The sequence below is a fragment of the Odontesthes bonariensis genome, chromosome 5 (assembly GCF_027942865.1).
Source record: "Odontesthes bonariensis isolate fOdoBon6 chromosome 5, fOdoBon6.hap1, whole genome shotgun sequence".
NCBI classification, from domain to species: domain Eukaryota; kingdom Metazoa; phylum Chordata; class Actinopteri; order Atheriniformes; family Atherinopsidae; genus Odontesthes; species Odontesthes bonariensis.
This window is the reverse complement of record NC_134510.1, coordinates 41,673,085-41,700,567: the sequence shown is the minus strand read 5'-3', so window position 1 is coordinate 41,700,567 and position 27,483 is coordinate 41,673,085. Positions and strand designations below refer to the sequence as shown.

At 52.6% G+C, this 27,483-nt stretch overlaps 1 protein-coding gene across 2 annotated transcripts in view; it reads right to left on the bottom strand.

Moving 5' to 3' along the window:
- Positions 1–12,212: 12,212 nt before the first annotated feature.
- The window catches only part of pogzb (pogo transposable element derived with ZNF domain b), a 46,107-nt gene continuing 30,836 nt past the window's right edge, over positions 12,213–27,483 (bottom strand). For both annotated transcript variants that reach the window (XM_075466410.1, XM_075466412.1), the window contains exons 11-18: positions 25,243–25,377; positions 24,938–25,137; positions 22,315–22,458; positions 20,500–20,559; positions 20,312–20,424; positions 15,989–17,638; positions 15,463–15,499; positions 12,213–15,379 (exon numbers count right to left, since the gene is read on the bottom strand). In XM_075466410.1, the coding sequence (XP_075322525.1) occupies positions 13,144–15,379; positions 15,463–15,499; positions 15,989–17,638; positions 20,312–20,424; positions 20,500–20,559; positions 22,315–22,458; positions 24,938–25,137; positions 25,243–25,377 (4,575 nt within the window). In that variant the 3' untranslated portion in view covers positions 12,213–13,143. The remainder of the gene's footprint in view (positions 15,380–15,462; positions 15,500–15,988; positions 17,639–20,311; positions 20,425–20,499; positions 20,560–22,314; positions 22,459–24,937; positions 25,138–25,242; positions 25,378–27,483) is intronic.

The following is a 27,483-nucleotide window of genomic DNA, read 5'->3' as shown; positions in this document are numbered from 1 at the left end:
GTCCTCTGTGCAAACACTGGAGGGAACAGGCAGCCAATCAGAGAAGAGGGGCGGAGCCTGTTAACCCTGAAGCTCCCAAAGAGTTCTGCTGTGTTCACCTCAGCGGCCCCGAGAGGCTACAGGGGGCCCCGAGAGGCTACAGGGGGCCCAGAGAGGCTACAGGGGGCCCCGAGAGGCTACAGGGGGCCCAGAGAGGCTACAGGGGGCCCCGAGAGGCTACAGGGGGCCCAGAGAGGCTACAGGGGGCCCAGAGAGGCTACAGGGGGCCAGAGAGGCTACAGGAGGCCCCGAGAGGCTACAGGGGGCCCAGAGAGGCTACAGGGGGCCCCGAGAGGCTGCAGGGGGCCCCGAGAGGCTACAGGGGGCCCCGAGAGGCTGCAGGGGGCCCCGAGAGGCTACAGGGGGCCCAGAGAGGCTACAGGGGGCCCAGAGAGGCTACAGGGGGCCCCGAGAGGCTACAGGAGGCCCCGAGAGGCTACAGGGGGCCCAGAGAGGCTACAGGGGGCCCCGAGAGGCTACAGGGGGCCCCGAGAGGCTACAGGGGGCCCAGAGAGGCTACAGGAGGCCCCGAGAGGCTACAGGGGGCCCCGAGAGGCTACAGGGGGCCCAGAGAGGCTACAGGAGGCCCCGAGAGGCTACAGGGGGCCCAGAGAGGCTACAGGAGGCCCCGAGAGGCTACAGGGGGCCCAGAGAGGCTACAGGGGGCCCCGAGAGGCTACAGGGGGCCCAGAGAGGCTACAGGGGGCCCCGAGAGGCTACAGGGGGCCCAGAGAGGCTACAGGGGGCCCCGAGAGGCTACAGGGGGCCCAGAGAGGCTACAGGAGGCCCCGAGAGGATACAGGGGGCCCCGAGAGGCTACAGGAGGCCCCGAGAGGCTACAGGGGGCCCAGAGAGGCTACAGGAGGCCCCGAGAGGCTACAGGAGGCCCAGAGAGGCTGCAGGGGGCCCAGAGAGGCTACAGGGGGCCCAGAGAGGCTACAGGAGGCCCCGAGAGGCCACAGGAGGCCCCGAGAGGCCGCAGGGGGCCCAGAGAGGCTACAGGGGGCCCCGAGAGGATACAGGAGGCCTAGAGAGGCTACAGGGGGCCCCGAGAGGCTACAGGGGGGCCCCGAGAGGCTACAGGGGGCCCCGAGAGGCTACAGGAGGCCTAGAGAGGCTACAGGGGGCCCCGAGAGGATACAGGAGGCCTAGAGAGGCTACAGGGGGCCCCGAGAGGCTACAGGAGGACTAGAGAGGCTACAGGGGGCCCAGAGAGGCTACAGGGGGCCCCGAGAGGCTACAGGAGGACTAGAGAGGCTACAGGGGGCCCAGAGAGGCTACAGGGGGCCCCGAGAGGCTACAGGAGGCCCCGAGAGGCTACAGGGGGCCCAGAGAGGCTACAGGAGGCCTAGAGAGGCTACAGGGGGCCCAGAGAGGCTACAGGGGGCCCCGAGAGGCTACAGGAGGCCCCGAGAGGCTACAGGAGGCCTAGAGAGGCTACAGGGGGCCCAGAGAGGCTACAGGAGGCCTAGAGAGGCTACAGGGGGCCCCGAGAGGCTACAGGAGGCCTAGAGAGGCTACAGGGGGCCCCGAGAGGCTACAGGAGGCCCCGAGAGGCTACAGGGGGCCCTGAGAGGCTACAGGAGGCCTAGAGAGGCTACAGGGGGCCCCGAGAGGCTACAGGAGGCCTAGAGAGGCTACAGGGGGCCCCGAGAGGCTACAGGAGGCCCCGAGAGGCTACAGGGGGCCCCGAGAGGCTACAGGAGGCCTAGAGAGGCTACAGGGGGCCCCGAGAGGCTACAGGGGGGCCAGAGAGGCTACAGGGGGCCCCGAGAGGCTGCAGGAGGCCCCGAGAGGCTGCAGGGGGCCCAGAGAGGCTACAGGGGGCCCAGAGAGGCTACAGGAGGCCCAGAGAGGCTACAGGGGGCCCCGAGAGGCTACAGGGGGCCCCGGGAGGCTACAGGGGGCCCAGAGAGGCTACAGGAGGCCTAGAGAGGCTACAGGGGGCCCCGAGAGTCTACAGGGGGCCCAGAGAGGCTGCAGGGGGCCCAGAGAGGCTGCAGGAGGCCCCGAGAGGCTGCAGGGGGCCCAGAGAGGCTACAGGAGGCCCAGAGAGGCTACAGGGGGCCCAGAGAGGCTGCAGGGGGCCCAGAGAGGCTACAGGGGGCCCAGAGAGGCTGCAGGGGGCCCCGAGAGGCTACAGGGGGCCCAGAGAGGCTGCAGGGGGCCCAGAGAGGCTACAGGGGGCCCAGAGAGGCTGCAGGGGGCCCCGAGAGGCTACAGGGGGCCCCGAGAGGCTACAGGGGGCCCAGAGAGGCTACAGGGGGCCCCGAGAGGCTACAGGGGGCCCAGAGAGGCTACAGGGGGCCCAGAGAGGCTACAGGGGGCCCCGAGAGGCTACAGGGGGCCCCGAGAGGCTACAGGAGGCCCAGAGGCTACAGGGGGCCCAGAGAGGCTACAGGGGGCCCCGAGAGGCTACAGGGGGCCCAGAGAGGCTACAGGAGGCCCAGAGGCTACAGGGGGGCCAGAGAGGCTACAGGGGGCCCCGAGAGGCTACAGGGGCTACAGGGGGCCCAGAGAGGCTACAGGGGGCCCAGAGAGGCTACAGGGGGCCCCGAGAGGCTACAGGGGCTACAGGGGGCCCAGAGAGGCTACAGGGGGCCCAGAGAGGCTACAGGAGGCCCAGAGGCTACAGGGGGGCCAGAGAGGCTACAGGGGGCCCCGAGAGGCTACAGGGGCTACAGGGGGCCCAGAGAGGCTACAGGGGGCCCAGAGAGGCTACAGGGGGCCCAGAGAGGCTACAGGGGCTACAGGGGGCCCCAAGAGGCTACAGGGGGGCCAGAGAGGCTACAGGAGGCCCCGAGAGGCTACAGGGGGCCCCCGAGAGGCTACAGGGCGCCCAGAGAGGCTACAGGGGGCCCAGAGAGGCTACAGGGGGCCAGAGAGGCAACAGGGGGCCCCGAGAGGCTACAGGAGGCCCAGAGAGGCTACAGGGGGCCCAGAGAGGCTACAGGGGGCCCCAAGAGGCTACAGGGGGCCCAGAGAGGCTACAGGGGGCCCTGAGAGGATACAGGGGGCCCAGAGAGGCTACAGGGGGCCCAGAGAGGCTGCAGGGGGGCCCCGAGAGGCTACAGGAGGCCCAGAGAGGCTACAGGGGGCCCAGAGAGGCTACAGGGGGCCCAGAGAGGCTACATGGGGGCCAGAGAGGCTACAGGGGGGCCAGAGAGGCTACAGGGGGCCCAGAGAGGCTACAGGGGGCCCAGAGAGGCTACAGGGGGCCCAGAGAGGCAACAGGGGGCCCCGAGAGGCTACAGGGGGCCCCGAGAGGCTACAGGAGGCCCCGAGAGGCTACAGGGGGCCCAGAGAGGCTACAGGGGCTACAGGGGGCCCAGAGAGGCTACAGGGGGCCCCGAGAGGCTACAGGGGGCCCAGAGAGGCAACAGGGGGCCCCGAGAGGCTACAGGGGGCCCCGAGAGGCTGCAGGGGCCGAACCTCTCCGTCTGAAGCTGTAAGGGTGCTAAACAAGCTGCTGCTGCACGGGGCATGCAGGGGCCACAGATCCAGGGGCCATGTGTTTGTGTCGTTGATGGTTGCAGATGCAGAATAATCAGATGAGACTTCAGGAACTTTTTTATTGGGTCTTGTTAAAATTGGCTTTGTTCTTAGACATTATAAATGAAATAGTCTCTGTACTCTGTACGTTTCCATAAAGGAATGGGAAGACAAAACAATTGGGAAAGCCAAGGGCAGATTCACACACACACATTGTTTTGGGCTGATCCAGAGAATATGACGAAGCATGTTGAACCTACTCATGTCCAATCATACTCGGTCGAGTGTGAGTCCAACCTGTGAGGCTATAAATGCAAATGAGACCCGGAAATAGAGGCTCAGTCTGACGGATTTCCTGCGGGAGCTCTGTTCCACTGAGCCCAGCGCTGAGATGCTTTGACATGTGACTTCCAATCAACACTTTATTTTACTTGAGATTCCTCCGGCTTGTTCTTGAGCTGCCATTGAAAGAATCTATCTAACAGTCTTATTCACTTCCCACTGACTGCCTGCATTACAGGTCATTTAGCAGGTAACAGCGCCCCCTCAGGGCATCACAGGTACTGCACAACACAATAAATGTGACTCCAGTGGATCTACAGCCTTGGTTTGACCTGGACTACTTGGTTTGAACTGGACTACTTGGTTTGAACTAGACTGCTTGGTTTGACCTGGACTACTTGGTTTGACCTGGACTACTTGGTTTGAACTGGACTAATTGTTTGAACTGGACTGCTTGGTTTGAACTGGAATACTTGGTTTGAACTGGACTACTTGGTTTGAACTGGACTACTTGGTTTGAACTGGACTGCTTGGTTTGAACTGGAATACTTGGTTTGAACTGGACTACTTGGTTTGAACTGGACTAATTGGTTTGAACTGGAATACTTGGTTTGAACTGGACTGCTTGGTTTGAACTGGACTACTTGTTTGAACTGGACCACTTGGTTTGAACTGGACTGCTTGGTTTGAACTGGAATACTTGGTTTGAACTGGACTACTTGGTTTGAACTGGACTAATTGGTTTGAACTGGAATACTTGGTTTGAACTGGAATACTTGGTTTGAACTGGACTGCTTGGTTTAAACTGGACTAATTGTTTGAACTGGAATACTTGGTTTGAACTGGACTGCTTGGTTTGAACTGGACTACTTGGTTTGAACTGGACTACTTGTTTGAACTGGACTGCTTGGTTTGAACTGGAATACTTGGTTTGAGCTGGACTACTTGGTTTGAACTGGACTAATTGGTTTGAACTGGAATACTTGGTTTGAACTGGACTGCTTGGTTTGAACTGGACTACTTGTTTGAACTGGACCACTTGGTTTGAACTGGACTAATTGGTTTGAACTGGAATACTTGGTTTGAACTGGACTGCTTGGTTTGAACTGGACTGCTTGGTTTGAACTTGACTAATTGGTTTGAACTGGACTAATTGTTTGAACTGGACTACTTGGTTTGAACTGGACTACTTGGTTTGAACTGGACTGCTTGGTTTGAACTTGACTAATTGGTTTGAACTGGACTAATTGTTTGAACTGGACTACTTGGTTTGAACTGGACTGCTTGGTTTGAACTGGACTGCTTGGTTTGAACTGGACTAATTGTTTGAACTGGACCACTTGGTTTGAACTGGACTAATTGGTTTGAACTGGAATACTTGGTTTGAACTGGACTGCTTGGTTTGAACTGGACTGCTTGGTTTGAACTGGACTAATTGGTTTGAACTGGACTAATTGTTTGAACTGGACTAATTGTTTGAACTGGACTGCTTGGTTTGAACTGGACTAATTGTTTGAACTGGACTGCTTGGTTTGAACTGGACTAATTGGTTTGAACTGGACTAATTGTTTGAACTGGACTAATTGTTTGAACTGGACTAATTGTTTGAACTGGACTGCTTGGTTTGAACTGGACTAATTGTTTGAACTGGACTACTTGGTTTGAACTGGACTGCTTGGTTTAAACTGGACTAATTGTTTGAACTGGAATACTTGGTTTGAACTGGACTGCTTGGTTTGAACTGGACTACTTGGTTTGAACTGGACTACTTGGTTTGAACTGGACTGCTTGGTTTGAACTGGACTACTTGGTTGGAACTGGATTAATTGGTTTGAACTGGACTACTTGGTTTGAACTGGACTACTTGGTTTGAACTGGACTACTTGGTTTGAACTGGAATACTTGGTTTGAACTGGACTGCTTGGTTTGAACTGGACTACTTGGTTTGAACTGGACTACTTGGTTTGAACTGGACTACTTGGTTTGAACTGGACTGCTTGGTTTGAACTGGACTAATTGTTTGAACTGGACTAATTGTTTGAACTTGACTAATTGGTTTGAACTGGACTAATTGGTTTGAACTGGAATACTTGGTTTGAACTGGACTGCTTGGTTTGAACTTGACTAATTGGTTTGAACTGGACTAATTGTTTGAACTGGACTACTTGGTTTGAACTGGACTGCTTGGTTTGAACTGGACTGCTTGGTTTGAACTGGATTAATTGGTTTGAACTGGACTGCTTGGTTTGAACTGGACTGCTTGGTTTGAACTGGATTAATTGGTTTGAACTGGACTGCTTGGTTTGAACTGGACTGCTTGGTTTGAACTGGACTAATTGTTTGAACTGGACTACTTGGTTTGAACTGGACTGCTTGGTTTGAACTGGACTACTTGGTTTGAACTGGACTGCTTGGTTTGAACTGGACTAATTGTTTGAACTGGACTACTTGGTTTGAACTGGACTGCTTGGTTTGAACTGGACTGCTTGGTTTGAACTGGATTAATTGGTTTGAACTGGACTGCTTGGTTTGAACTGGACTAATTGTTTGAACTGGACTACTTGGTTTGAACTGGACTGCTTGGTTTGAACTGGACTGCTTGGTTTGAACTGGATTAATTGGTTTGAACTGGACTGCTTGGTTTGAACTGGATTAATTGGTTTGAACTGGATTAATTGGTTTGAACTGGACTGCTTGGTTTGAACTGGACTGCTTGGTTTGAACTGGATTAATTGGTTTGAACTGGACTGCTTGGTTTGAACTGGACTGCTTGGTTTGAGCTGGACTACTTGGTTTGAACTGGACTACTTGGTTTGAACTGGACTGCTTGGTTTGAACTGGACTGCTTGGTTTGAGCTGGACTACTTGGTTTGAACTGGACTACTTGGTTTGAACTGGACTGCTTGGTTTGAACTGGACTGCTTGGTTTGAGCTGGACTACTTGGTTTGAACTGGACTGCTTGGTTTGAACTGGACTGCTTGGTTTGAACTGGACTGCTTGGTTTGAACTGGACTACTTGGTTTGAACTGGACTACTTGGTTTGAGCTGGACTACTTGGTTTGAACTGGACTACTTGGTTTGAACTGGACTGCTTGGTTTGAACTGGACTGCTTGGTTTGAGCTGGACTACTTGGTTTGAACTGGACTGCTTGGTTTGAACTGGACTGCTTGGTTTGAACTGGACTGCTTGGTTTGAACTGGACTGCTTGGTTTGAACTGGACTACTTGGTTTGAACTGGACCACTTGGTTTGAACTGGACTACTTGGTTTGAACTGGACTACTTGGTTTGAACTGGACTACTTGGTTTGAACTGGACCACTTGGTTTGAACTGGACTGCTTGGTTTGAGCTGGACTACTTGGTTTGAACTGGACTACTTGGTTTGAACTGGACTACTTGGTTTGAACTGGACCACTTGGTTTGAACTGGACCACTTGGTTTGAACTGGACTGCTTGGTTTGAGCTGGACTACTTGGTTTGAACTGGACTACTTGGTTTGAACTGGACTGCTTGGTTTGAACTGGACCACTTGGTTTGAACTGGACTACTTGGTTTGAACTGGACCACTTGGTTTGAACTGGACTACTTGGTTTGAACTGGACTACTTGGTTTGAACTGGACTACTTGGTTTGAACTGGACCACTTGGTTTGAACTGGACTGCTTGGTTTGAGCTGGACTACTTGGTTTGAACTGGACTACTTGGTTTGAACTGGACTGCTTGGTTTGAACTGGACTACTTGGTTTGAACTGGACTGCTTGGTTTGAACTCGACTGCTTGGTTTGAGCTGGACTGCTTGGTTTGAACTGGACTTTATCTTTGAAGCACCTTGAGGTGCGATTTGTTGTGATTTGGTGCTTTATAAATAAAGCTGAGCTTTTCTCTTCATTCCCATTTAACTGGCACATTCGGCTCGCCATAAAAGAAGAAGAAGAAGGAGTCAGCAGGTGTGACTGTTTTTCTATTGGACTGAAGTGGATCCTCAAATCAACTCCGCCCCAGCTCGTTATACTTTTATGGTTCAGACTGTTTTACTGGTGCACAATTAATTAAACAAGTAATTCAGTACATTTATTTCTGTTCATTTATTTTTAAAGAAACAGGAAAGAAATGTTTACATCATGTCTGATGTAGCCTTGCACAGCAGAATGATCCCAGTCTTTTCCACACAATGAAACGTACCGTTTGGTACCATGATTCCGCATTGTTTTCATGGATCGGTATCGGCTGACATGTTTCCCTGTTTCAGCACATCTGATTCAAATGAACCGTACCCTGACTGCCCAGTGTCCCGACTGCCCAGTGTCCTGCCTGCCCAGTATCCCGACTGCCCAGTATCCCGACTGCCCAGTATCCCGGCTGCCCAGTATCCCGACTGCCCAGTATCCAAGCTGCCCAGTATCCCGGCTGCCCAGTATCCCGACTGCCCAGTATCCCGGCTGCCCAGTATCCCGACTGCCTAGTATCCAAGCTGCCCAGTATCCCGACTGCTGCCCAGTATCCCGACTGCTGCCCAGTATCCCGACTGCCCAGTGTCCCGACTGCCTAGTATCCAAGCTGCCCAGTATCCCGACTGCTGCCCAGTATCCCGACTGCTGCCCAGTATCCCGACTGCCCAGTGTCCGGACTGCCCAGTATCCCGACTGCCTAGTATCCAAGCTGCCCAGTGTCCCGACTGCCCAGTATTCTGACTGCTGCCAAGTGTCCTGACTGCCCAGTGTCCCAACTGCCTAGTATCTCGGCTGCCCAGTATCCCGACTGCCTAGTATCCAAGCTGCCCAGTGTCCTGACTGCCCAGTATCCAAGCTGCCCAGTATCCCGACTGCTGCCCAGTATCCCGACTGCTGCCCAGTATCCTGACTGCTGCCCAGTGTCCCGACTGCCCAGTGTCCAGACTGCCCAGTATCCCGACTGCCTAGTATCCTAACTGCCCAGTGTCCCGACTGCCCAGTGTCCCGACTGCCCAGTATCCAGACTGCCTAGTATCCCGGCTGCCCAGTATCCCGACTGCCCAGTATCCTAACTGCCTAGTATCCCGGCTGCCCAGTATCCCGACTGCCTAGTATCCTGACTGCCCAGTGTCCCGACTGCCCAGTGTCCCGACTGCCCAGTGTCCAGACTGCCTAGTATCCAAGCTGCCCAGTGTCCCGACTGCCCAGTGTCCAGACTGCCTAGTATCCAAGCTGCCCAGTATCCCGACTGCTGCCTAGTATCCCGACTGCCTAGTATCCCGACTGCTGCCCAGTATTCTGACTGCTGCCAAGTTTCCTGACTGCCCAGTATCCCGACTGCCTAGTATCCCGACTGCTGCCCAGTATCCCGACTGCTGCCCAGTATCCCGACTGCCCAGTGTCCCGACTGCCCAGTGTCCAGACTGCCCAGTGTCCAGACTGCCCAGTATCCCGACTGCCCAGTATCCCGGCTGCCTAGTGTCCCGACTGCCCAGTGTCCCGACTGCCCAGTATCCCAGTTGCCCAGTGTCCTGACTGCTGCCCAGTATCCTGACTGCTGCCCAGTGTCCCGACTGCCCAGTGTCCAGACTGCCCAGTATCCTAACTGCCCGGTGTCCCGACTGCCCAGTGTCCCGACTGCCCAGTATCCAGACTGCCTAGTATCCCGGCTGCCCAGTATCCCGACTGCCCAGTATCCTAACTGCCTAGTATCCCGGCTGCCCAGTATCCCGACTGCCTAGTATCCTGACTGCCCAGTGTCCCGACTGCCCAGTGTCCCGACTGCCCAGTGTCCCGACTGCCCAGTGTCCCGACTGCCCAGTGTCCAGACTGCCTAGTATCCAAGCTGCCCAGTGTCCCGACTGCCCAGTGTCCAGACTGCCTAGTATCCAAGCTGCCCAGTATCCCGACTGCTGCCTAGTATCCCGACTGCTGCCCAGTATTCTGACTGCTGCCAAGTTTCCTGACTGCCCAGTATCCCGACTGCCTAGTATCCCGACTGCTGCCCAGTATCCCGACTGCTGCCCAGTATCCCGACTGCTGCCCAGTATCCCGACTGCCCAGTGTCCCGACTGCCCAGTGTCCAGACTGCCCAGTATCCCGGCTGCCCAGTATCCCGGCTGCCTAGTGTCCCGACTGCCCAGTGTCCCGACTGCCCAGTGTCCCGACTGCCCAGTATCCCAGTTGCCCAGTGTCCTGACTGCCCAGTGTCCCGACTGCCTAGTATCCAAGCTGCCCAGTGTCCTGACTGCTGCCCAGTATCCCGACTGCCCAGTATCCCGACTGCCCAGTGTCCAGACTGCCTAGTATCCCGACTGCCTAGTATCCCGACTGCTGTCCAGTATCCAAGCTGCCCAGTGTCCTGACTGCCCAGTGTCCCGACTGCCCAGTGTCCCAACTGCCTAGTATCCCGACTGCTGCCCAGTATCCCGACTGCTGCCTAGTATCCAAGCTGCCCAGTGTCCTGACTGCTGCCCAGTATCCCGACTGCCCAGTATCCCGACTGCCCAGTGTCCAGACTGCCTAGTATCCCGGCTGCCCAGTATCCCGACTGCCTAGTATCCAAGCTGCCCAGTGTCCTGACTGCCCAGTATCCCGACTGCTGCCCACTATCCCGACTGCTGCCCAGTGTCCTGACTACTGCCCAGTGTCCCGACTGCCCAGTGTCCTGACTGCCCAGTATCCCGACTGCCCAGTGTCCAGACTGCCTAGTATCCCGGCTGCCCAGTATCCCGACTGCCCAGTATCCTGACTGCTGCCCAGTATCCCGACTGCCCAGTATCCCGACTGCCCAGTGTCCCGACTGCCCAGTGTCCCGACTGCCCAGTGTCCAGACTGCCTAGTATCCAAGCTGCCCAGTATCCCGACTGCTGCCCAGTATCCCGACTGCTGCCCAGTATCCCGACTGCCTAGTGTCCCGACTGCTGCCCAGTATCCTGACTGCCCAGTGTCCAGACTGCCTAGTATCCCGACTGCTGCCCAGTGTCCAGACTGCCTAGTATCCCGACTGCTGCCCAGTGTCCCGGCTGCCCAGTATCCCGACTGCCCAGTATCCCGGCTGCCCAGTATCCCAACTGCCTAGTATCCTGACTGCCCAGTGTCCCGACTGGCCAGTGTCCCGACTGCCCAGTGTCCCGACTACCCAGTGTCCCGACTGCCCAGTATCCCAGTAAACCAGTGTCCCGACTGCCCAGTATCCCAGTGTCCTGACTGCTGCCCAGTATCCCGACTGCCCAGTATCCCGACTGCCCAGTGTCCCGACTGCCCAGTGTCCCGACTGCCCAGTGTCCCGACTGCCTAGTATCCCGGCTGCTGCCCAGTATCCTGACTGCTGCCAAGTTTCCTGACTGCCCAGTATCCCGACTGCTGCCCAGTATCCTGACTGCTGCCCAGTGTCCTGCCTGCCCAGTATTCTTACTGCTGCCCAGTATCCTGACTGCTGCCAAGTTTCCTGACTGCCCAGTATCCCGACTGCTGCCCAGTATCCTGACTGCTGCCCAGTATCCTGACTGCCCAGTGTCCTGCCTGCCCAGTAACAACAGAACCGAACTCACCATGTAACGTTTGGCAGATGTTCACCTGAAGTGAGAAGGTGAGAAGTCCTATTTACCTGTTCTATGGTTGGAAGGCCTGTTTGGAGAAGCTGCTGAGCATAAACAGAATTTCTATAACGGATTCTCGGGTTCCATCCAACATGGTACCCTCCTCTGACGCATCACCAGGGGTTCCATCCAACATGGTACCCTCCTCTGACGCATCACCAGGGGTTCCATCCAACATGGTACCCTCCTCTGACGCATCACCAGGGGATCCATCCAACATGGTACCCTCCTCTGACGCATCACCAGGGGTTCCATCCAACATGGTACCCTCCTCTGACGCATCACCAGGGGATCCATCCAACATGGTACCCTCCTCTGACGCATCACCAGGGGTTCCATCCAACATGGTACCCTCCTCTGACGCATCACCAGGGGTTCCATCCAACATGGTACCCTCCTCTGACGCATCACCAGGGGAGCTGAAGTACCGCCTGTCCCCATGGTAACGCAACATCCCTCTGGATAGATTTTTGTCTGTTCAGTCACTGAATACTGAAACTCTGTGGTCAAAGTTGTGATGGAACATCTTCAGATCTGAGGGGAAGGCTGTGGATGTCTTCTCATCATACAGGAAGTATTAACACCCCCCCCCCCTCTTTAAATAAAAACTTCTTTATATACTTAAGATGGATTAAAGAAGTAAAAAGCTGCAACGGATTCAGAATCAGACACACAGAAACATGTTCAAGTTAAAAACAGGAACTAAAACTTAAAACAGGAGACAAATCGTCTTCATTTGACCTGAGGTCCAGTTCTGCTGTTACACCTGCTGCTAAGCCCCGCCCCCTTCACCTGCATGAGGTCATGCCAGGAACACGAGACGATGACAAAAGGGAGGTAAAAACGATCTGATCTGAAGCAGCAGATTTTTATTTCACCATCATCTTCATCAGTACAGTTACAACAGGAACATCATCATCATCATCATCATCGAGTCATGTGACTCACGTTACTGCCGACCAATGTTCCAGACCAGCCAATCAGCTTCACCCTGTCATGATGAAACTGAACTCTGGTTTTCTGCTGAGCGCCACTCCTTTAACAGTCAGAACCCACATCTGGACCTGTTCTGGGCGGGCCAAGAGCAGCCGCCAGCGCGCCGCCATCTTTGAGCGGCTCAGGACGGGTGACCAAGCAGCAGGCGGCGGGCCATTAACCTGGGCCGACCCACAGAGCAAACACTGGCTCAGGTGTACAGGTGGCCTGCAGGTGTGTGAGGAGGAGGAGCCTAATCTGAGCAACTGTCGGCCTCACAAACACCTCTAAATGTGTCTGTTCTGACGGACGCTGCGGCTCCGCCCACATATTCCCCTCAGGCTCCTGGAGGTGGACTCTGATTGGCTGGTCTGGTCGCAGCGTTCTGATTCGTTACTAAAACGGAAAACAACTGGAGGTGCAGCTTTCCTTAAAGCAGCTCCACTCCACGATCATTTGGCGACGGACAGAAATGTTTTTACGTGAGGTTTGGACTCGCTCACAGTTCCCAACAGAACCGCAACATGTCATGTGACCGGGTTCTTTTTCCTGCCGCCATCTTTAAAATGGGCGACAATTCAGCCCAGCTGGTTTCTACGTGTGAACGCGATCCAGGTCCAAACAACCCCGCCCAGCAGCTTCTACTCTCATGATTCTGGAGTTCGTTCCTCCAGTTCCAGGTGGGGTTCTGGTCCTCTGTCCACCGGGTCAGGACCAGCTCAGATGTGTTGCCCACTAATGAGGCTCAAATGTCCCAACAGACGTCTTTAAGGACGAGTCTGTGGACCTGCATCATGGTCTGCTCAGCTCTCCTCCATCCTGTTGTCCTCCTCCTCGTTGTTCTCCACGCCTTCCACGCGGCTCTTCACGGTTAACTTCCACTCATCCCCGACTTCTTCTCCTATAACAATCCTGGTCTCTCGTCTCTCTTTGCTCGCCTCCTTCCTGTCCTCCTCCGTCTCCTTTCCTTCCTCCTCGCTGTCCTCTAACGCATCAGCTTTCTCCTTATTCTCCTTCCCGTCCCGTTCTTCCGTCTCATCGTCCTCCGGCTTACCATCAGCTTTCTCCTTATTCTCCTTGCCGACCTCCTTCCTGTCCCGTTCCTCCTCCTCATCGTCCTCCGGCTTACCATCAGCTTTCTCCTTATTCTCCTTCCTGTCCTGTTCCTCTGTCTTATCGCCCTCTGGCGTACCATCAGCTTTCTCCTTATTCTCCTTCCTGTCCTGTTCCTCTGTCTTATCGCCCTCTTGCGTAGCATCGGCTTTCTCCTTATTCTCCTTCCTGTCCTGTTCCTCTGTCTTATCGCCCTCTGGCGTAGCATCGGCTTTCTCCTTATTCTCCATGCCGACCTCCTTCCCGTCCTGTTCCTCTGTCTCATCGTCCTCCGGCGTACCATCAGCTTCCCTTCCTCCCTCGTCCATCTCCTCTGTCTCCTGTCCTGCTTCTTCTGCTTCCATTCCTTCATCTTTTGTATCCTCCTGCTTCTCATCTGGTGTCTCCTGTTCTTCCCCTCCTTGCTGTACTTCCTCTGGCTCATCTTCGTCCTCCAGTTCTAGCAGCTCAGAAGAATCCAGCGTCGTTGCTTCAGCACCTAGGAGGATCTCCGTCAGACTCTTGAGGAGGTCTGACTGAATGTCCTCCGGTTTCTGGCCTGGTTCGTCCTCCACCTTCTCCGACTCCCCTTCGGACGCTGGCAGGATGCCCTGCAGATCAAACGACTGCTTCCACATGTGGGTGAGATTGTTCAGAGTTGTTAGGGCCTCCACCACCCAGTCGACCAGGACCTGGGTCACTTTGGTTTGGAGTTGGTGGGGTACGGTTTCTTCCAGCTCCGGTGGGTTTCCGGCTGCGAACTTTGACCAGCGTGACAGCAGGAAACGCTGCAGCACCGGCTTCAGGCAGACCTCCAGGGGCTGGAGGCAGAAGGAGCAGCCTCCAGGGATCACCGCAGGCAGGCTGTGGGATCCACTGATGGAGGCGAGGAACTGATCTCCCAGGTGTTCCCGGTTCCGGTCCAGGATCAGCATGGATTTCCGGGGCTGAGCCGCACCAGACAGATGCTTCAGCCAAACCCTGCTTGTCCAGAGCTCCAAGGTTTCGTCGACAGACAGACCCTCTGGGTTGGTCTGCAGCAAGACGAACTCTGGCAGGACTTTGAGGGGCAGCTGCCGGGCCGCCAGCACCAGAGACGGCAGCATGGTGCCGTCGGCCAGCAGGGACAGGTACACGGTGACCAAAGGCAAGGACCCGGTGAGCTCCAGGGCCTCTGAGCTGCGGGACTTGTCCTGAGCCGAGCTCAGGTCCACGAAGAGGCACAGCTCGTCCACTGCAGCGACCGAGGTCTCCGTCAGACTGTGCGTCCGGAAGACTTTCTGAGTGAACTCCCGGAAGGATTTCACCTTGGCCTCCAGACACGGAGGCAGGACGCGGCCCAGCGAGGCGGCCCGGCCGACGCTGCGCACGCCCAGCCGGTGCCGCAGCAGGAAGCTCACCGCCCAGTCGTAGGAGATGCGGAAGGAGTTGCTGAAGGCTCCCTTCTTCTTCAGCGTGGAGGCTTTGTGGAAGAGGTTGCTCTCTGTGATGGGAAGCTGCTGCTCTCGCATGGACAGCACCCAGGCCACCATGCGCTCCGAGCCCACGGCCTGAGCCCTCTGCTCCTGCTCCGAGTGCTTCAGACGCTTCCTGGCTTCCTGCAGCCAAGACCGGATGAGCTGCGTCTCGGTTGAAAAGACCCTGGACGCCTGACGGAGTCCGTCGCACAGGGCGAACATGGCTATCCTCAGCTGCCGGGCCGACAGGGAATCCTCACGCTCTTTAGAGCCCGACAACATGGCTGCCGGCTGGACAAGTCCGTTTGTTGCCGACGGCAACCCGGACCCCGAATGTTTAACTTCTGCTATAAATTCTTCTTTATCGATTTCAGTTTTTTCAACATCTTCGAGATCGTCCAGCTTCTCGTCATCGGAGAAGTCCAGGTCTTCGATAGGACCCATGGTCTCGTCTATGCTATCCGTGACATCGATGACCTCCACTGCTCCGCTGCAGAAAAGATGAAAGCAAACAGAACTGAGTCACTAAGCAAAGATGTTTCAGTCAAACATTTTAAATCAAAGAATCGTTACCTCAACCGGTCCTTAAGAAATCCAACTTTCGCTGATCCTGTGAACACATCAAACACATCTGTAAGCGTGCACTGGAAAAAATCTAAGTCTAAGTCAAAATATCTCATTACACTTAATATCAGACACAACTGCCTAACAAGCACCATTTCAGCCAGATATAGGGACTTGTTTTAATACAATACATCTGGAATATCTTGTTAAATGAAAAAGTCTTGAAAACAAATTGTTTTGAGTCACATATCATATGAAACAAGCTTTTTTTTTTTTTTTTAAACATTTGAAGAAGTTTTTAAGCTAATTTCAAGATCACTTTTAACTCAAAAGTCCTAAATATCACATTTTATTTCAAGAAATCTTGACAAGCCGATTTTCACTAGTTCCATTGGCAGATTTTTTTGCTTATTTCAAGCAAAAACATATTTTATTTGTTGTTTTTTTACTTATTTTTGGAGGGGCATCTTTTCCAGCGTGTAAAGCTTTAGAACAACATCCAACCTCATCTGAGGCAGCGGTGTGACTCACTGACCTTTGTTGTGAGCCGACAGGCCGTGATACTCCCAGAAGCAGCTGGGCTGTTTGCACAGGTTGGCTTTGCAGACGATGCAGCCGTACACGCTCTCGTGCCGGACGTTCTTCAGGTTGCAGTTCTTGCACCTCTTGGAAATGTTGCTGATCTTTCCCATCCGGTGTCTCTGTTTGACGGGTTCCTCGGAGCTCTCGCCCCTCGTCCCGCGGGAGCCGGCCATCTCCATGGTCTCGAAGTATTTCTGGGCACACTTGGCGAGCTGGTTGCCCAGACGCTTGCGGAAGTTGACCTGAGTGAAGAGGCCGTCCTGCACCCAGGCGGGGGGGTTCTCTTTGCGGCTCTCGCGCAGCACGATGAAAGCGTTGACGACGCTCAGGTTGACCAGGAACCAGAAGACGTTGCGCCAGTGTAGGTCCTGGCTGAGGCCCCCCAGCGGGTTGCAGGCCAGCAGCTGCTTGCAGATATCGACCCCTCGCATGTTCTCCTGCAGGAGGCGGAAGGCCATGGGACGGGTGATGGGGTCCAAGCTGCCCACAGTGGTCTGAGACCGCCTCCAAACGGTGTCGGGCTCGGCCGGAGCTGCGTTGGTGGACAAACAGCCCATTTCCTTAGTGTCCTTCCAGCGAGTGGCCAGTAGGGGGCCAAACTGTCTCTGCAGGAAGTCCCCGGGCTTCTCCAGCCGGCCCTCCTCCCACAGGCTCCTGGGCAGGATGGGGCTGGCCGGAGGGAAAGAGCTGGAGGCGTAGATGCCCTGATCCAGAAGACTCTGCATGAGTGGGACGGAAGTCAGAGAATTGGCCAGGTAGAGCTGGTGGTGTTTGCCCTCCAGGCCCTTCACCAGCTCGGGCACCACGGTGAATCCCGGATCCTGGCCTGCCGTCACCCCCAGCTGGATGAAGAAGCGGTGGCAGTAGCCCGACTTGGAGTCGCAGAGCAGCCACACTTGAGGCTGGGTCTTTGGGTTGCCCTTGGAGTGAGGGCCCTCCTGCTCCAGACTGGGCAGCAGCGCCCGGTCCACGGTCAGGCAGCAGTTCGGCCGGTAGGCGCTCCACATGGCCCCGCCCAGGATGTCCAGCATGGGCCTGAAGATGTGCAACGAGTCGCTGGAGTCGGTGCTGCCCCGATACTCGTTGGTGACCAAGCTGCCCATGCGGATGCTGGCGGCGATCTGCTTGAAGCGCTTGAAGCTCATGGCTCGGTAGAAGGTGTAGCTGTTGTCAAAGTGGTTCCAGGACCAGTAGTGCGACATGTCGGGCAGGTTGTGGACGCCCATCAGAATAACCAGGCCGATGAACCCTTTGACCTCGTGGGCGGTGACGGGGACCCAGTCCGGCGGGCAGGAGTCCAGGAAGTGGCAGGTCTTGGCGTGGGCGTTGGTCTCTTTGGTGATCAGCTCTACGACGGCGGCGGGGAAGAGCAGGTTGAAGAAGTCGATGGCGTCGCTGTTCTTGGACGGGCTGTAGTGAGGCCCAGAGGGCTGCGTGAAGGGGGCGATGGGGGCCGAAGCGTTGCTGCTCTCAGGTGGAGGTTTCCAACAGTCTGCTGACTTCCAGGACAGGTCTGATGAGCCTTGGTTCTGACCCGGTTCCCTGTCATTCGGAGGCTGCTGCCCTTCACTGAAGCAGAACTGGATGTCAGGTTCAACGTAGCCTGAAAAGGAGAAAGATTATTCTGTTAATATGTTCAGCTTTAAAAAAAAAGTGTCTCAATGCTTCTGTTTCAGCTGGATCTTTGGATCTTTGGATCTCTGGATCTTTGGATCTTTGGATCTCTGGATCTTTGGATCTTTGGATCTTTGGATCTCTGGATCTTTGGATCTCTGGATCTTTGGATCTTTGGATCTTTGGATCTCTGGATCTTTGGATCTCTGGATCTTTGGATCTTTGGATTTTTGGATTTTTGGCTCTTTGGATCTTTGGATCTTTGGATCTCTGGATCTTTGGATCTTTGGATCTTTGGATCTCTGGATCTTTGGATCTTTGGATCTTTGGATCTCTGGATCTTTGGATCTCTGGATCTTTGGATCTCTGGATCTCTGGATCTCTGGATCTTTGGATCTCTGGATCTTTGGATCTCTGGATCTTTGGATCTCTGGATCTTTGGATCTTTGGATCTTTGGATCTCTGGATCTTTGGATCTCTGGATCTTTGGATCTTTGGATTTTTGGATTTTTGGCTCTTTGGATCTTTGGATCTTTGGATCTCTGGATCTTTGGATCTCTGGATCTTTGGATCTTTGGATCTTTGGATCTCTGGATCTTTGGATCTTTGGATCTCTGGATCTTTGGATCTCTGGATCTCTGGATCTCTGGATCTTTGGATTTTTGGCTCTTTGGATCTCTGGATTTTTGTATCTTTGTATCTTTGTATCTTTGGATCTCTGGATCTCTGGATCTTTGGATCTCTGGATCTCTGGATCTCTGGATCTCTGGATCTTTGGATCTCTGGATCTCTGGATCTCTGGATCTTTGGATCTCTGGATCTCTGGATCTCTGGATTTTTGGATTTTTGGATTTTTGGCTCTTTGGATCTCTGGATCTCTGGATCTTTGGATCTCTGGATCTTTGGCTCTTTGGATCTCTGGATCTCTGGATCTTTGGATCTCTGGATCTCTGGATCTCTGGATCTTTGGATTTTTGGCTCTTTGGATCTCTGGATTTTTGTATCTTTGTATCTTTGTATCTTTGGATCTCTGGATCTTTGGATCTCTGGATCTCTGGATCTCTGGATCTCTGGATCTCTGGATCTCTGGATCTTTGGATCTCTGGATCTCTGGATCTCTGGATTTTTGGATTTTTGGATTTTTGGCTCTTTGGATCTCTGGATCTCTGGATCTTTGGCTCTTTGGATCTTTGGCTCTCTGGATTTTTGGATTTTTGGCTCTCTGGATCTCTGGATCTTTGGATCTCTGGATCTCTGGATCTCTGGATCTCTGGATTTTTGGATTTTTGGCTCTTTGGATCTCTGGATCTCTGGATCTTTGGATCTCTGGATCTCTGGATCTTTGGATCTTTGGCTCTCTGGATTTTTGGATTTTTGGATTTTTGGCTCTCTGGATCTCTGGATCTCTGGATCTTTGGCCCACAGATGGGGGGGTTTGGATCAGAATCAGTTTTCAGTTCTCCCTCCCAGTCTCCCTCACTGTTCCAAAGTCAGTAGATCAGAGTGATTCCTGTTTATCTACAAAGACAGCCACCAAACAGCCAACATCATCATTTACATATAAAGCTCTTAATGACCGAGCTCCATCATATCTTAAAGATCTCATTGTAAGATATTTTCCTAACAGAGCACTTCGTTCCCAAACTGCAGGTTTACTTGAGGTTCCCAGAGTTTCTAAAAGTAGAATGGGAGGCAGAGCCTTCAGTTATCAGGCCCCTCTCTGTGGAACCAGCTGCCAGTTTGGGAGGCAGAGCCTTCAGTTATCAGGCCCCTCTCTGTGGAACCAGCTGCCAGTTTGGGAGGCAGAGCCTTCAGTTATCAGGCCCCTCTATTGTGGAATAAGCTGCCAGTAACTGTCCGGGAAGCAGACACCCTTTCCACTTTTAAGACCAGGCTTAAAACTTTCCTTTCTGATAAAGCTTATAGTTAGGGATGGCTCAGGTGATCCTGAAACATCCCATAGTTAAGCTGCTATAGGCCTAGACTGCTGGGGGGCCTCATCTGTCACACCTTTCCTCACTTTACTCTCTTTATGTATATGTGATATTATTGTGGTCATTAACTCGTGTTTCCCTGTTCCAACAGATATCCTTTGAATGGTGTTACAGTGTTTGTTGTCCCCCCCTTTCTGTCTTCTCAAACCCCAGCTGGTGGAGGCGGATGGCCACCCTTCCTGAGTCTGGTTCTGCCAGAGGTTTCTTCCTGTTCAAAGGGAGTCGTTTCTCTCCACAGTCGCCTCAGGCACGCTCAGGCCGGGAGATTGGACCGAAAAACAAAAAGTTTTCAGTGCAATCTGTTGGTTTCCTTAGCTAGGAAATTGTTTTTGAATAGGCTCTATATGAACGAATTGGATTATTTTACGAATTATGATTATTATTAATTAATTGAATTCCAATTGGCTTGAATTGGACTTACTATCTAAGTGCCTTGAGATGACATTTGTTGTATTTGGCGCTATATAAATAAAAATGAATTGAATTGAATCTCTGTGGGTGTGAAAGAAAGATTAAAATGACTTTAATTTAGAAGCTATTCAGTTGTGGAAGGAGTGTCAAAGAACCATCTTCTCCAAAGTTTTAGAGAAAAGTGTCGTGAGCTCTGTGGGCGGTTCTGCTCCACCTTCAGCTCCGCCCTCCTCAGTGTGTGGCGTGCTGGGTCTTACTCTGCGAGCGGCAGGTGGCGCTGCGGTGCCCCGGGTTGGTCAGCAGGTGCTCCGCCATCCGATCAGCCGAAGGCGGCAGGAAGTCGCACCGAGAGCAGCGCAGCCGGAACGCACTGCGGGAGACACGCGGCGTCAGCAGCACACGTACAGCGATAATCAGAAATCAATCAGGGATTATTGATTCTCACCAGGGAGGCGGCAGCCTGTGCAGAGGGAGGAGTTTGTCTCTGGAGCGCGGCAGGTGGTGCCTGCAACGACAGTCAGTCAGCTGAATTACGGTTGTATGCAGATGACCTTATTCTGTTCATCTCACAACTTAGAACTATTCCTATGGTGCTGGAGTTAATACAAACATTTGGTGGCATCTCAGGATGCACCGTTAACATCTCCAAGTCCTCAATTTTACTACTTGACGAGTGAGAGAAAGAAAATCTACTTAGAGAAGCTTTAAAGTGGCCGATCATTTACAAACTTGGGAATAAAAATTAGGTCCAAACTCGCTCTAATTGTAAAATCTAATAATGAATCATTGACTGAGGAAATGAAAGAGTCAATTAATAAACGGACATCTGCCCTTACCCTTGACTGGTAGAATCAACATTGTAAAAATGAACATTCTCCCTAAGAGACTGTATCTATTTCAGAATAGTCCGCTGTCTCCACCTGATGGTTTCATATGGAAAAACAATGGAGGTTTAAAGTGTCCAAATATAACATGGTATTATTGGGCAGCACAATTAAGGACTATTCAGTTTTATTTTGCAACCAGGTATGTTCCACAATGGAAAGAAATGGAAGATGGATGTTTGCCGTTTCCCTGCATTTTTACTCTGAAATAGTGACAAATTTGATAAAACAAACCACAAACCCGATAAAAAACATTTCTTTAAAGTTCTCCAGCTTAGGAATTACATCAGGATGAGCCAAAATAGTCTTCTAACCAGACCATCTAAGGACAGCTTAAGTAACGGTGCAATAGCAGAGCTTTATGACCTATTTGTTATCAAATTCGGTCGAAAATGCAGATAATAAACGAGAAGCGTGGAAGGAAGATCAAGGACAGATATATCATTAGAGGACCGGCAATCTATATGTACTAACACCCAATCAATCAACACCCGATTTAGAGTATTGCAGTATAAATGGTTGATGAGAGCTTATATTACACCAGTTAAATTAAATAAAATGTACAGAGGTGAAGCGGACATTATTCCATGTGTGTTCAGATTAGATTGATTTCAACCAGTATTCCAATGGATCCTGCACTTTTTGTCTCAGGACTTTACCCAAAAGGTCATAAATACAACAAAAGTGAACGAATATCAATAGATATGTGATTGTTGCACGCCCAAAGATTGTTGGAAAAAGACCAGCAGACCAAATGTTCCGTATTGGATGAGGCAGATGCTCACGACTGTTCCTTTGGAGAGTGACATATATACCAAAAGGAAGGCGGGAGATGTCTGAAAAGATATGGGAACCGATTAATGTGTTCGTGAACGGTATTAACCTGGCAACTGACAACGAAGAGGAATAAGTAGTTTGTTACGTAAACGTTAGAACAGAATTAACGAGTTCAAATACCACGAAAGTCATTGAATTATGTACAGATGTTTTGTGCCGGAGAACTTGGATGTTTGTGATGTGTATTGTTCATTTGTAATTTGGTTTTATTATGTAAGAAAATGTCAATAAATATATCGTTTCAAAGAAAAAATGAGAATGATTAAAGTACCAAATCAACCTGAAAAATTGGGATTTTAGTCCGATTTTCAAGCGATTTAAACTGCTAATTAAATGATTTCTTTTTAATACTTCTCAAACCTACACTACGGGTGCTATAAATTAAGACTTCAGTTAGTTAAGAACTGTCCTCATTTTGCGTTAATAACTCATTTAATAGCGTTTAACTCGTCATAAGAGCTCCCCACCGGGTGACAGGGCCAACATGAGGGCCTGAGCCCCCCGGTCTGTGAGCCCCAGAGACGCCCCTGGCTACTCACTGGATCATGTGGGCGGCGTAGGCCCGCGAGCAGCAGCTGCTGTACGGGCACAGCAGGCAGTGCACGTGGGTCGGGTAGTGGGCCGAGAAGTCCGAGGCGTCTGTTCCGCACTCCAAGCACACCAACCTGTCACCGTACGGCATCCTGCAGGACACCAGGAGGAGAGAACACCTGACACCAACACCCAATCACAGAGCAGGAAGCAGAGAGAACACCTGACACCAACACCCAATCACAGAGCAGGAAGCAGAGAGAACACCTGAAGCAAAACACCCAATCACAGAGCAGGAAGCAGAGAGAACACCTGACACCAACACCCAATCACAGAGCAGGAAGCAGAGAGAACACCTGACACCAACACCCAATCACAGAGCAGGAAGCAGAGAGAACACCTGAAGCAAAACACCCAATCACAGAGCAGGAAGCAGAGAGAACACCTGACACCAACACCCAATCACAGAGCAGGAAGCAGAGAGAACACCTGACACCAACACCCAATCACAGAGCAGGAAGCAGAGAGAACACCTGACACCAACACCCAATCACAGAGCAGGAAGCAGAGAGAACACCTGAAGCAAAACACCCAATCACAGAGCAGGAAGCAGAGAGAACACCTGACACCAACACCCAATCACAGAGCAGGAAGCAGAGAGAACACCTGACACCAACACCCAATCACAGAGCAGGAAGCAGAGAGAACACCTGACACCAACACCCAATCACAGAGCAGGAAGCAGAGAGAACACCTGAAGCAAAACACCCAATCACAGAGCAGGAAGCAGAGAGAACACCTGACACCAACACCCAATCACAGAGCAGGAAGCAGAGAGAACACCTGACACCAACACCCAATCACAGAGCAGGAAGCAGAGAGAACACCTGAAGCAAAACACCCAATCACAGAGCAGGAAGCAGAGAGAGCACCTGACACCAACACCCAATCACAGAGCAGGAAGCAGAGAGAACACCTGAAGCAAAACACCCAATCACAGAGCAGGAAGCAGAGAGAACACCTGACACCAACACCCAATCACAGAGCAGGAAGCAGAGAGAACACCTGACACCAACACCCAATCACAGAGCAGGAAACAGAGAGAACACCTGAAGCAAAACACCCAATCACAGAGCAGGAAGCAGAGAGAACACCTGACACCAACACCCAATCACAGAGCAGGAAGCAGAGAGAACACCTGAAGCAAAACACCCAATCACAGAGCAGGAAACAGAGAGAACACCTGAAGCAAAACACCCAATCACAGAGCAGGAAGCAGAGAGAGCACCTGAAGCAAAACACCCAATCACAGAGCAGGAAGCAGAGAGAACACCTGAAGCAAAACACCCAATCACAGAGCAGGAAGCAGAGAGAGCACCTGACACCAACACCCAATCACAGAGCAGGAAGCAGAGAGAACACCTGACACCAACACCCAATCACAGAGCAGGAAGCAGAGAGAACACCTGACACCAACACCCAATCACAGAGCAGGAAACAGAGAAAACACACGTCCAGAACCAGTCCAGAACCATCTGGATTAGTTCTGATCTGGTTCTGAGCTGGTTCTGAGCTGGTTCTGGGCTGGTTCTGGGCTGGTTCTGAGCTGGTTCTGATCTGGTTCTGGGCTGGTTCTACACTAATTCTGGACTGGTTCTGATCTGGTTCTGAGCTGGTTATGATCTGGTTCTGAGCTGGTTCTGATCTGGTTCTGATCTGGTTCTGGACTGGTTCTGATCTGGTTCTGATCTGGTTCTGGACTGGTTCTGATCTGGTTCTGAGCTGGTTCTGATCTGGTTCTGAGCTGGTTCTGATCTGGTTCTACACTAATTCTGGACTGGTTCTGGGCTGGTTCTACACTAATTCTGGACTGGTTCTGGATTAGTTCTGATCTGGTTCTGAGCTGGTTCTGCATTGATTCTGGACTGGTTCTGAGCTGGTTCTGGGCTGGTTCTACACTAATTCTGGACTGGTTCTGAGCTGGTTCTGATCTGGTTCTGATCTGGTTCTGGACTGGTTCTGATCTGGTTCTGATCTGGTTCTGGACTGGTTCTGATCTGGTTCTGATCTGGTTCTGGACTGGTTCTGATCTGGTTCTGATCTGGTTCTGATCTGGTTCTGGGCTGGTTCTGATCTGGATCTGATCTGGTTCTGGACTGGTTCTGAGCTGGTTCTGATCTGGTTCTGGACTGGTTCTGAGCTGGTTCTGATCTGGTTCTGGACTGGTTCTGATCTGGTTCTGGACTGGTTCTGATCTGGTTCTGATCTGGATCTGGACTGGTTCTGGACTGGTTCTGATCTGGTTCTGATCTGGTTCTGATCTGGATCTGGACTGGATCTGGACTGGTTCTGATCTGGTTCAGATCTGGTCCTGATCTGGTTCTGATCTGGTTCTGATCTGGTTCTGATCTGGTTCTGATCTGGATCTGGACTGGTTCTGATCTGGTTCTGATCTGGTTCTGATCTGGCTCTGATCTGGTTCTGATCTGGCTCTGAGCTGGTTCTGAGCTGGTTCAGATCTGGTCCTGATCTGGTTCTGATCTGGCTCTGATCTGGTTCTGATCTGGTTCTGATCTGGATCTGATCTGGTTCTGATCTGGATCTGGACTGGTTCCACAGCAGAACCCTCACCTGCTGGCGTGCTCCCTGCGGCCGGCGCCCCTCTTGGTCGGGGACTTGGATCTGGGGCCCGGCGGACTCTTCTGGATGGCAGATTTCTGCGGTTCCGTCTTGATTCTGATTGGCTGAACGAGGGAGGTGGGACTCTGGAAAAGGCGGCTCCCTGCTGATGTCATCAGAGGTTTGATCTTCCCATAGGTCCTGACGGTCACCTGCACACATCAGCGATAAGAGCTGAGAGGGGCGGAGCCTAAAGGTTTTACCTGAGCCGGTGAGGATGGTGATGGGCAGGACCATCCGAAGGGGGCGGGGCCTACCTTGGACCCCGGTGGGAGTCCCTCGAGCCGCGCAGGTCGGCGGAAGCTGCGGTGATTCTCCAGCTTGTGCTGCATTTTGTCCTTCAGGAAGACGAACTGAAGGCGACACCTGTTGCAGTGGAAGGCCTGATTCACCTGTGAACAGGTAGAGAGGAGCCGAGTCAAGGCGAAAGGTTCGTCTGGAGGAGGTCGCCACAGTGTTAGCTTAACTTTTGGAGGGACTGTGAACTCCTTGATTCATCCAGAATAAGTAACATTTGTCTTGTGTACCAGGATGCTTTTTGCTATACTTTGACTGCTAAGTAGGCTTGCTGCTGGTTTAGTTTCACTGTGTGATAATAGCCCCCATTGAGACTAGTTCCAGCCAAGAGTGGCACCCGACTTCTTCAAGTCCGACTTCTTAAAGGACGAAGATCGTCCAGAAGAAGATCGTCCAGACGAAGATCGTCCTTGAAGAAGATCGTCCGGACGAAGATCGTCCAGACGAAGATCGTCCAGACGAAGATCGTCCAGACGAAGATCGTCCTTGAAGAAGATCGTCCGGACGAAGATCGTCCAGACGAAGATCGTCCAGAAGAAGATCGTCCAGAAGAAGATCGTCCAGAAGAAGATCGTCCGGACGAAGATCGCCCAGACGAAGATCGACCAGAAGAAGATCGTCCAGAAGAAGATCGTCCAGACGAAGATCGTCCAGAAGAAGATCGTCCAGAAGAAGATCGTCCAGAAGAAGATCGTCCGGACGAAGATCGTCCAGACGAAGATCGTCCAGACGAAGATCGTCCTTGAAGAAGATCGTCCGGACGAAGATCGTCCAGACGAAGATCGTCCAGAAGAAGATCGTCCAGAAGAAGATCGTCCAGAAGAAGATCGTCCGGACGAAGATCGCCCAGACGAAGATCGACCAGAAGAAGATCGTCCAGAAGAAGATCGTCCAGACGAAGATTGTCCAGAAGAAGATCGACCAGAAGAAGATCAACCAGGACGATCTTCTTCTGGACAATCTTCGTCTGGACGATCTTCTTCAAGGACGATCTTCGTCTGGACGACCTTCTTCTGGACGATCTTCTTCTGGACGATCTTCTTCAAGGACGATCTTCTTCTGGACGATCTCCGTCTGGACGATCTCCGTCTGGACGATCTCCGTCTGGGCAATCTTCTTCTGGTCGATCTTCTTCTGGACGATCTCCGTCTCGACGATCTCCGTCTGGACGATCTCCGTCTGGACGATCTTCGTCTGGTCGATCTTCGTCTGGTCGATCTTCTTAAAGGTCGATCTTCTTAAAGGTCGATCTTCTTCTAGTCGATCTTCTTCTAGTCGATCTTCTTCTGGTCGATCTTCTTAAAGGTCGATCTTCTTCTGGTCGATCTTCTTCTTGTCGATCTTCTGGGTGATCTTCTTCTGGGCGATCTTCTTCTGGGCGATCTTAAAGGTCGATCTTCTTCTGGTCGATCTTCTTCTGGTCGATCTTCTGGGTGATCTTCTTCTGGTCGATCTTCTTCTTGTCGATCTTCTTGAAGGTCGATCTTCTTCTGGTCGATCTTCTTCTGGTCGATCTTCTTCTGGTCGATCTTCTTCTGGTCGATCTTCTTCTGGTCGATCTTCTTCTGGGCGATCTTCTTCTGGGCGATCTTCTTCTGGTCGATCTTCTGGTCAATCTTCTTCTGGTCGATCTTCTTAAAGGTCGATCTTCTTCTGGGCGATCTTCTTCTTGTCGATCTTCTTCTTGTCGATCTTCTTCTTGTCGATCTTCTTCTGGACGATCTTCTTAAAGGTCGATCTTCTTAAAGGTCGATCTTCTTAAAGGTCGATCTTCTTCTGGGCGATCTTCTGGTGTGTGGGGGGTTACCTGGTGTGTTGCCTGGTGTGTGGGGGGTTACCTGGTGTGTTGCCTGGTGTGTGGAGGGTTACCTGGTGTGTGGAGGGTTACCTGGTGTGTTGCCTGGTGTGTGGGAGGTTACCTGGTGTGTTGCCTGATGTGTGGGGGGTTACCTGGTGTGTTGCCTGATGTGTGGGGGGTTACCTGGTGTGTTGCCTGGTGTGTGGGGGGTTACCTGGTGTGTTACCTGGTGTGTGGGAGGTTACCTGGTGTGTGGGGGGTTACCTGGTGTGTTGCCTGATGTGTGGGGGGTTACCTGGTGTGTTACCTGGTGTGTGGGAGGTTACCTGGTGTGTGGGGGGTTACCTGGTGTGTGGGAGGTTACCTGGTGTGTGGGAGGTTACCTGGTGTGTGGGGGGTTACC